The sequence below is a fragment of the Larimichthys crocea genome, chromosome XIII (assembly GCF_000972845.2).
Source record: "Larimichthys crocea isolate SSNF chromosome XIII, L_crocea_2.0, whole genome shotgun sequence".
Taxonomy (NCBI): Eukaryota; Metazoa; Chordata; class Actinopteri; family Sciaenidae; genus Larimichthys; species Larimichthys crocea.
This window is the reverse complement of record NC_040023.1, coordinates 14,748,363-14,757,655: the sequence shown is the minus strand read 5'-3', so window position 1 is coordinate 14,757,655 and position 9,293 is coordinate 14,748,363. Positions and strand designations below refer to the sequence as shown.

Sequence of the window (9,293 nt, the reverse complement as noted above, 5' to 3'; positions counted from 1 at the left end):
TATATATATATATATATATATACACACACACACACACAACCAACACATGCTACCATTACTAACATTAGAGCATGCAGACTTATGAAAAATAAAACTAAATATAACAAAGAAAACCAAAATGAAAGAACAAGAAAGCCAAAGCAAAGGAGGGAGAGAGTGCTGTTTTTTTTGCAGACTCATGGAGCCACACGCTGTTTGTGAAGGAGAGCAACGGCAGCTGAAGAGCGCCGAAAGATAAAAGCGAATAAATTCTGCAGATTCACATTAACCACATACACTTCCTACACCGTAACTGTACATCCTCCTACACATTTGTATGGGTTCACACACACAAAGAAATGTGTGCAGTCAGACACACAATTGGTTACTGTTAAGTTTTTGAGAAAAGAAACACACAAACACATGTTTAGGAAACACACATTTTGCATAAATGCTTTATTTTTCATTACAAATTATTAGAGAACGGTGCAAGTGAAGCTTCATAATGTAATGTCTGAATTGTAATTGTTTCATAAAAATGGAGAGATGGTACTTTACATACTGAAAAGGTAAACATATACTTAAATCACCAACACATATAGTAAATAAATAATGGCATGAATAACATAAATATTCAATAAATTATTAACTTAAATATTCAAACATGCTGCAGCAATGATGCCATCACCTTCTTCAGCTAAAAACATTCCTTGGCCATTTTTGTCCATCATCACTCAATCACAGGTCTTTATAAAACACCTTTGTGAGGGGGTGTCCCAGAAAGCCTCTCTCAGCAGTCTCCAGCTTCCTCTCCTCATCGTCTTCTTCATCATCAGCCCCCTCCCCAAGTTGCTGATAGCCAAGCTTCCTGAAGAAGACCTCCGCCACCTTGGAGGGGTAGGGGACGTGTGCGTACACTCTGTGCGCGCCACTCTCCCTCTCTCTCTGTTCCAGACTCTGGACCAACAGCCGGCCCAGGCCCTCCCTGCGGTACCAGGAGCCTGTCACCAACCTGCAGATCCTGCTTATGCCTGCTCGTTTCTCGCTGTCTCGAAAAATGCAGCCGATTATGTCCCCCTCGCAGTCTGCCACCCAAACCTGACCCGCTGACTGCTCCCTCTCTGGGGTGACCTTCTCTGTTGACGTCTCTTTGTCCTTTTCTTTGGGTCCAATTCTGCGCCTTGGCTGAGTAAAAGAAAGAAATAAGATTACACAGCTGCAACATCTGGTCACTAGAATTGAGTGAAAACAACCACAAGAAAAACTAGTGGACCAACCTTTCTAGTTACTGGTGTCTTGCCACTGATTCTACAGTAGGGATTCTGCAGTGTCTCATCTTGTGTCCCTCTGTAGCTGCTTCCCACATAGTCCCAGTAAGGGCGGCTGCTGCCCAGAACCCCTGTGGATCGCGGCATGGTGATCTTTAGAAAGACAATTAGCAGGAAGACAGGAATAGCAAGAGCCAGGATAAAAGAGTGGACAAGGCAACGTAGGATTGAGGAGAAAACCGCCAGAATGAAGAGGCAGAGCGGACGAGTGAGGATGTGGAGGATCAGACGGTTTTCTGTGCCCTCGCAGCCCTCCTGAAGAGACACCAATAAAGGGTTTTCAAAAATCAGTAGAAGGACAGCCTATCATAAACTTTTAGTTATATCGTACAAACCTTGATGAGGGCTTTGACCACCTCTATGTCGTCCTCCTTCATCCTCCTCATCACCACCTGATCCAGCTCCAGCCTCACCATGTTTAGGCTTTAACAGCAGCAGCGGCAGTCTGTCACAAACTCCAACATCCACACTGTGTTCGAAGGGAACCCTGTAACAAACATTTAAGGAAGAGCATGTGTCATTTTATGGGTACAAAAGGAATGAAATCAAACTTTGGGACTGCATCATGCATAACTGATACTACTATAGACTGACAGACAGACTAGAGTTTTTATTACGTTATCTGGATTATGACAGTGTATTTCCACATTATATGACATAATACACAATGCAGCCTGCAGTGAGCCAGTAGTTGCAATGTAACATCACACCCCCAATGCCTCCTAACAACAAAGGGGATTACAGAGGATTTGTAGCATGCATGTGTCCCCATCATACTGTACTTATATCATGCACACCATTGTAGCTCGTCTAACAAGTGATCATGAGGTTAGGCCGAAAGCGAAAAGACCTCATTCAAATCCTTATATGGTTCTTACAGAGTGCTGCGGTCTGTCCTGTCACGTTTAGACCCAATGCTCCGGCTCTCTCACCCCCCCGTTTCCGCTTACCTCGTGCACCACGCAGCTCAGATTAAACTTAAAATGAAAGAAATAAACTGTGTCTGTTTGTTGTCAAGTCCGCACCGGTTTGGAAACGTTTGATTGAATGACCGCAAAGTCGTTTTTTTTTAGCGAAAAGGAGGTATTCTGCATGCAGACGTGCTCTGTTTTGTGTCCCGTTGCACGCTCTCGGTTGTTACGCCTGCGCCATTTACGTACGTACAATACGCACTGCGCAAACGCGATGTGAATAACGACGTGACTGCGTAAACAGCGTAAAAACCACACGCACAAAAAAAAAGGAAGCAGAAATGGGAAATGATGAAAGGTATTAACAGATTTATTAATAATTATTTACTATTAACATTATCAAGAAAGTTGGCCATGTACAACATTTATTCACAAAAAAAAAACATATTTACTTAATAAACAAACTGCCAATGACAGTTATCATTTAAACTAATATATTTAGGAAGGTCCATGTACAGCCTATTTGAATGTATAACATTTCTAATATGTGGCACCATGGGATTACAAGACAGTACTCCTCTATCGGCATGTTCTCCCTCTGCTCCAGGAGAACTCAAAATGACTAAAGTGCTAGCACACCGAGCCCACAAACAGTGAGGCCTTCACACACTCACACACACACACACTTCTTCTTCTCTGACATGCACACTGCTTTTAGTTAGAGAACTGCATCTCTTTATTAGGTATAGGTCCATTTCTTATTGTGTCTTCGGTTGATGTCTGTACCTCCGTGCTGTCTGCAGAGTTGTGTTCCTTCACAGACTTCTCCTTCGCCTCTGCTGTTACGCTCTCGTATTTCACCTCGCTGCTTTGTGAGATCTCCCCATCCCCTCCCCTTTCCATTCTTCCTTCCCTTAAGCTACTAGTGCTGACCTCAATTATGACAATTTCCTCTCCACTTTGCAGCTGAAATATACCTTCCATAGTTCCTCCACCCTCAGTAACCCTACCACTCGTAGCATTGCAACCTGCCCCTTCCTCTCCCATCATCCCCTCTTCACCTTCTATCAGAGCTATCATCTGCATGCCGTCCTCAGTTTCCTGCTCCATTTTGGTCTCCCCCCCAAGTTCAAACACCACCTCCTGCCCATCGAGTGGCACCAAACGTTGTGTAGGCGTGCAGGAAAGCTGCAGGCTGGTTTCTTGCCCTTGGCTGAAGTTAGCACCGGATGCGCTGCTGCTCTGCGCCTCGGTGTGGAAATGAAGGACGTAAGACTCCCCCTGGCTGCCTTCCTCTCCTGTCTGTCGCTCTCCCTGCTTTTCTCCACCCCATTCATGCAGAAGTGACATCATTCCTCCTTTATCTCCCCCTTTTTCCCCATCACCGTGCCCATTTGTCTTGAACTGCAACACAAGTGATTTTCCTTCCCCACCCATTCCTCCGTCCACTGCCTCCCCTGATGTATCCCCTTCAAACTGTAACACATATGACTCCCCACCCTCTTCGATATTCATCCCTTCCTTTGCCCGCCCTTCATTATCAAAACATAACACAAACTGTTTCCCTGCCATGGTCTCCTCTGTCCTTATTTGCCCCACAGTGGTATGGGAGTTGCTTTCTGGAGTAGCTGGGACAGGAGTAGAAACAGATGCTGTGGTTACTGTGGTGGCTGGTGTAGCCATGGTGACAGTCGATGGGGGTCCTGAGGTGTCCACTGTGGGGGCTACAGTGGTGGAAGATGAAAGAACTGGGACAGTAGTGCAAGATGTGGACACCGTGGATACAGATGTTGCTGATGACTCTATAATGGCGTTAGCAGCAGTCTGTGTGACGCTGGTCACGTTACAGTTTGTTACTGACAGAGCTCCACCTGCAGCCTGACTGACGGGAGCAGTTGCAGATTTCTGTAGAGCAGCTTTTGGTTTGCGTCCCCGTCTGCCCCGTGCTGTCCGTGTGCTTTTCCCTAATATGGGCTTGCTCAGTAAGGAGTTGACTGGGAGAGTGTTTGTTGGCATGGCAACGGGAGTGTGTGCATTGTTATTATTGTTGGTGATTATGATCCTGGTCTGTTGTTGTTGCTGTGACATGGTCGGAAACTGGGGTATCTGAGTCTGTGTTTGGTTTAGGACGGGATGGAGTGCTTGGATAGTCTGAAGCACAGGGAGGGTCTGAGGCTCCGGAGCTGGTGGAGGGTTGTTTGCCGTCGGGACGAGAATCAAGCTGGACTGGCTGCCGTTGTTGGAAGGGCACTGTAGAAGGAAGAAGTTTTGGGGCTGGGACGGAGGTGGCGGTGGTGGAGGAGGAGGTGGAGGGGCCGGCGCAGGGGATGACAGAGGAATGAGCTGCAGGCCACTGGCTGTCTGAATCATAAAGTAGTTCTGGGAGGTGTTGGGGGGGATATTAAGTGCTGGCTGGGACACAATCAGGCTGCCATGGTTTCCTGAGGTTTCCAGGGTGATGGGGTTGAGCAGAGTTGTGGTGGTTGTTACTCCCCCAACACTGGCTTTCACAGCCACTCCATCTTTACTTCCACCACCAGGGCAGGGCAGGGGAACGCTACTGCCATGGGTACGGATGTGCCTCTGCAAGTAGGAGTGCATGACAAACTCCTTAGAGCAGTATGGGCATTTGAAGTCCTTGCTTGAGGAGTGTGTGCGAAGGTGGAGCTGGAGGTTGGAGGAGTGTGTAAAGCTTTTATTGCAGTGCGTGCACTGGAAGGGTCTCTCACCAGAGTGGGTGCGTTCATGCTGCTCATAGAGAAACAACAAGAGCAGAGGGGAGACAAATATGAGGTTAGGCGATATGACAAAAAAAAAGTTCATAGCTGAATCTGTCCAGGCTGTACTGACCTGTTTGAGGTTTGATGTCTGCGAGAAAGACTTTGAGCAGATGGAGCAGGTATGAGGTCGCAGTCCAGAGTGCATCTGACTGTGTCTACGCAGGCAGCTGGTGTTCTTGAAAGACTTGCCACACTCCTTACACACATATGGCCTCTCGCCTGTGTGCTGCCGCAGGTGGTACTGGTAGTGAGAGCTCCATTTGAATGTGAGAGGGCAGTGGGGGCACTGGAATGCCCGAACACCTGTGTGTACCTGGGAAAGGTAAACATGGAAACAAAAAATTTAGTTTGGGGTTGTTGTACATGTAATGAAGTGTTCATTGTAGTAGGGTGCAATGCAATTTATTGCTCTGATTTAATTCTTCTTTATCTAAATGTGTGTGTGAACAATGCAATCAAAAGTGTTATGGTTATATATGCTATGACTATTATGAAGTGAGATATCAGCCACACACAGAAAGCTGTAACTACAGAGTGTGTAACTGCACTGAAGTGGTTGTTTATTGCTTTTTAGATTTGTCTGTTGCAGACTGCAATCATCTGAGGGGGTGTGAACCACACTAGACAGCTGCAGGCCCTGTAAACTAACTTTTTTTTTTTCTTTTAAACGGTGACATAAATGATGAGATTTCGCTCCCAAATGATGGACTCGTCATAACACGTGCATTCATTACTAGAGGAGTGACGCTTACCCTCTGATGGATTGAAAGCAGAGACGACCTCTTGAAGCTCTTTCCACACTCAGTGCAGCGGTAGGGCCTTTCCCCAGTGTGATCCCTCATGTGGTACTTTAGCCCTGATGAACCTTTGAAGGCTTTGCCGCACTCTGAACAGCGGTATGGCCTCTCTGTATCAAAGTGTGTGAAGATTGAAATGTGAAATAATACATAGAATACAGTTGAAATGTTGTTTGTCCAACAACAATTGTAGTAATTATCACAGTTAAGAACACCCCAATTAGCCTTAAATGTCTTTGATATTGGATACAGCATGGCCAGCTTTGTATTAAGCAGATTGCTCGGCTCATGCTTCCTGTTGTATCATGTCCCTTGTCTCCATTTCGAAATGCAGTTTTGTGTCTGTTCTGCTATTAAAATGTCTTTACCTCCAGCAGGAGTGCTCTTGTTGGCTCCTGTCTTTTTAGGGGCTTTGGTCGGTTTAACTGGTTGTTCCTCTTGCTCCTCGCCGACGGCGATGATGTCGACGTGGATCTCCCTTTGGCCTTCCTGCTGCTTGTCAGCCTGGCTGGGAGAGGAGGGAAGGGGGAGAGACAGGGAAAGGGAAGGAGGACACACTATCTCAGCCTCCGCTTCAGCCAGGAGACGTTGCTCAGGGGTGTGGGAGTGTTGATGGGTGAGGAGTGAGGAGAGAAGGGGGAAGGAGCGGTCGCAGGCGGAGCAGCTGAACTGGGAGCGAGACTGTGATGTGAGAGAGTGCATCTGGACAAACAAAAGGGGAAAACGGGAGCCAAAGATGAGATTAACATAGATAAATCAAAGCGCAACTGATTTATTTTGTCTCTGTTTGCAGTACGCTGCTGTAATTCATATAACAGTGTTAGCAGAGGAGCGTTCTCACCAGTGACACATGTCTATTGAGGCCTCCACTGGTCTTGAAGGTCTTGGTGCAGTAGCCACATGATAGCCCTGCCCATGTGGTTCTGGCCTCTGGCTGAACGGTCTCAGAGCTCTGAGTCACCTCGGTGAAGCTCTGCAGCAGGTCAAACTGGGCCTGGGTGGTGCCCACATTCTGAGGACAAACCAAAGGAAGTAATGCATATAAAAGAAACAACATATCTTCACATTGAACTCATGGACTTTATAGGGAGTGTAGGTTATTTTTAGAATATATGGGCAGATAAGTGTCCTGACTCTTAGGAGTACATCAGTATCCGGAAGTTCACAGAAGTTGCAGTAGCATCCAAATTAGTAAGTAGTAAGATAAGTCAACTGTTTCTCTGCCCAGGAAAGAGGAAGCTGTCCATGAGCACAGCATCAGACCTATTTGCACTGCTGAACAAATCTGAGATGATGGTCTGACTCTGACTCTATTTAGAGGTCTGCAACCAGGCTACACACCCCATGACCTGATTCCCACTCTACAGACTGTAATTCACTTCACTTTTTTTCTTTTAACGCAAGAGGATGTTTTCTTCTCACATTTATCCGCTTGGTCCGATCACTTACTGTATTGCTGCCATCTGCTCCCTCAGTCAGTCCAAGGAGCACCTCAGTGGTGTGCCCATTTTCAGTCACTGTGGTCGTCTCCACTACCTCTTCAAAATCAGCCAGCAGATGGCCAGCTCCCACCAGCCCATCCCCAACCTCCATCCCTGCCCCGTGCCCTGCCTCTGCATTGGCCCCGTGTTCCTCTGGAGCCATGTGGATGGACTGGTGCTCCTCTAGCTCTGTTCGTGTGCCAAAGGTGTGGTTGCAGCTGCCACAGCTGTACAGCAGCACACTGGCACCGGTGTCTGTGCTCAGGTGAACCTCTGTCCCAATGGCCCGTGATGCACACACATCCCCTCCGGAGGAGGTGAGGGTGAGAAGGCTCGGATTCTGTCCGGATGAGGTGGTTGACAGGAACACTTCTTCCATCCCCACCCCGACTCCATCAGTTCCTTCCTGGCTCACAAATCCCACCATGTCCGTCAACATGGACGATGTCACTTCCTCCCCTACCACCACCTCCACTACCTCATTTCCCTTCCCTGCCTCCTCTCCCCTCTTCCCCTCCTTCCCTCCAGTATTGAGGTTGGAGTGCGAGTTCTTGTGCAGGGCCAGGTTTGAAGAGTGCGTGAAGCTCCGTCCACACTCGCTGCAGACGTAGGGCCTCTCACCTGTATGTATCCTCATGTGCTGCCTCAGGTTGGTAGACTGAGTGAAGGATTTGTTACACACTGTGCAGGTGTAAGGCTTGAGACCGAGGTGGACATTCTTGTGTCGCCGCAGGCTGCTCGAGTTCTTGAAGGCCTTGGGGCAGGTGTCACAGGGGTATGGACACTCTCCAGTGTGCTGCCGCAGGTGATACTGGTAATGAGAACTCCATTTGAAGGTCAGGGGGCAATAGGGGCACACAAAAGTACGCACTCCAGTGTGGACACTCTGATGGACCTGGAAATGGGCAGAGATAGAGATGTGAAATCTCTCTCCATTTGTAAATATTTAAAATATGACTTTGTTGACATCTCACCTGGAGCAGAGATGAGCGTTTGAAGGCTTTGCCACAGTCCTTACATTCGTAAGGCTTCTCCCCTGAGTGAGACCTACAAAAGCATTAATTTACAGTCATTACATATGTGGCAAATTATTAGTATAGAAACATACTTTCTCGTGATACAACTTATATACTGGCAACAACCTGTTTTTTATTAAAAAGCATGGATTTTGGATTCCACACTGTGTGAATGACCCAATTAGAGGTAAGGTAGAGTCCTTAAAGTAATACTAACAACTTCAGGACACTATCGTAACAGTGTGGTAAAGAGAATTTATAAAAACCCTTTTATTGTGGGTACCGTTGGTGGTAGAGCAGAGCAGAGGAGCCCTTGAAGGCCTTGGGGCAGAGGTTGCAGCGGTATGGTCTCTCATTGTTGTGGCTCCGCTGGTGGTGGGTCAGTCTGGACGACCACCTGAAGCTCTTCCCGCAGTCCATACACTGGAAGGGATGATCTGACTGCTCGGGCTGCTGCTGCTGCTGCTGCTGCTGCTGGGCCGGACCTGACACCGAGGACGTCACCATGTCCAAAACCACCTCTTCCCCACCCTCTACAACTGCTTTGTCTCCATCCACCAGCTCCCCTCTGTCCCTATCGTCCTCACCATCCTCTCCCGAACCGAGGAGGGACGGGAAAGGAGAGAGGGAGGCGGTGGACTGAGGTGGTAAGAGTTCTGCTTGGACCACTAAGGCCACTGAGTTAGACATTACCAAGCTGCGAGCTGGAAGCAGATGAGGTGACTCCTTTTTTTTTGTTTTTTTTTGGGGAAGCAGGCGTTGGATTAGTTTTGGTGCAGTATCATGGTTTTTTCTTTCACCTTTCCTGCGTTCATATTTTCTTTGCACAAATTCCTTCCCGGTCAGCCACTGGAAACAGCAGCTGTCATCCCAAGTAGACAGCTCAGGACAGGTCTGACATGAAGTGAAATGGAAATAAATACAGTATTATAACTCGGTAAATCCTGGTAAGAGTGTCCCCTTTAAAGTCCACCCCTCCCTCCCTCCCTCCTGTCTATGAA

At 47.6% G+C, this 9,293-nt stretch overlaps 2 protein-coding genes and 1 long non-coding RNA gene across 7 annotated transcripts in view; 1 reads left to right on the top strand and 2 right to left on the bottom strand.

Moving 5' to 3' along the window:
- LOC113747289 (uncharacterized) overlaps nt 1-9,293 on the top strand; it is a 33,656-nt gene that overhangs the window by 5,297 nt on the left and 19,066 nt on the right. The gene's annotated exons all lie outside the window — the stretch shown is intronic.
- On the bottom strand, nt 406-2,476 carry nat14 (N-acetyltransferase 14 (GCN5-related, putative)). Of its 3 annotated transcripts, none has more exons than XM_019260271.2 (4): nt 2,186-2,476; nt 1,643-1,794; nt 1,257-1,562; nt 406-1,164 (listed from the first exon to the last, which is right to left on the bottom strand). In XM_019260271.2, the coding sequence occupies exons 2-4, from the start codon at nt 1,721-1,723 to the stop codon at nt 718-720; spliced, it is 834 nt and encodes a 277-aa protein (XP_019115816.1). In that variant the 5' UTR covers nt 1,724-1,794; nt 2,186-2,476; the 3' UTR covers nt 406-717. The 3 variants fall into 3 exon arrangements, with proteins under 3 accessions (XP_019115816.1, XP_010748652.2, XP_027142284.1); XM_010750350.3 differs by having other exon boundaries at nt 2,258-2,476; XM_027286483.1 differs by lacking the exon at nt 2,186-2,476 and adding an exon at nt 2,105-2,123.
- znf628 (zinc finger protein 628) overlaps nt 2,571-9,293 on the bottom strand; it is a 7,225-nt gene continuing 502 nt past the window's right edge. The window contains exons 2-9 of the mRNA XM_010750357.3: nt 8,576-9,186; nt 8,251-8,323; nt 7,245-8,171; nt 6,637-6,807; nt 6,164-6,497; nt 5,751-5,905; nt 5,069-5,311; nt 2,571-4,966 (exon numbers count right to left, since the gene is read on the bottom strand). Coding sequence (XP_010748659.3) covers nt 2,933-4,966; nt 5,069-5,311; nt 5,751-5,905; nt 6,164-6,497; nt 6,637-6,807; nt 7,245-8,171; nt 8,251-8,323; nt 8,576-8,982 — 4,344 coding nt within the window. The 5' untranslated portion in view covers nt 8,983-9,186 and the 3' untranslated portion in view covers nt 2,571-2,932. The remainder of the gene's footprint in view (nt 4,967-5,068; nt 5,312-5,750; nt 5,906-6,163; nt 6,498-6,636; nt 6,808-7,244; nt 8,172-8,250; nt 8,324-8,575; nt 9,187-9,293) is intronic.

Excerpts from the sequence above, each read along its gene's own strand:
- nat14 (XM_019260271.2), bottom strand. The coding sequence starts at position 1,723 with ATGGTGAGGCTGGAGCTGGATCAGGTGGTGATGAGGAGGATGAAGGAG. Across the intron at positions 1,563-1,642 it reads TGGTCAAAGCCCTCATCAAG|GAGGGCTGCGAGGGCACAGA; the intron begins GTTTGTACGATA and ends GTGTCTCTTCAG. Across the intron at positions 1,165-1,256 it reads AGACACCAGTAACTAGAAAG|CCAAGGCGCAGAATTGGACC; the intron begins GTTGGTCCACTA and ends TCTTTTACTCAG.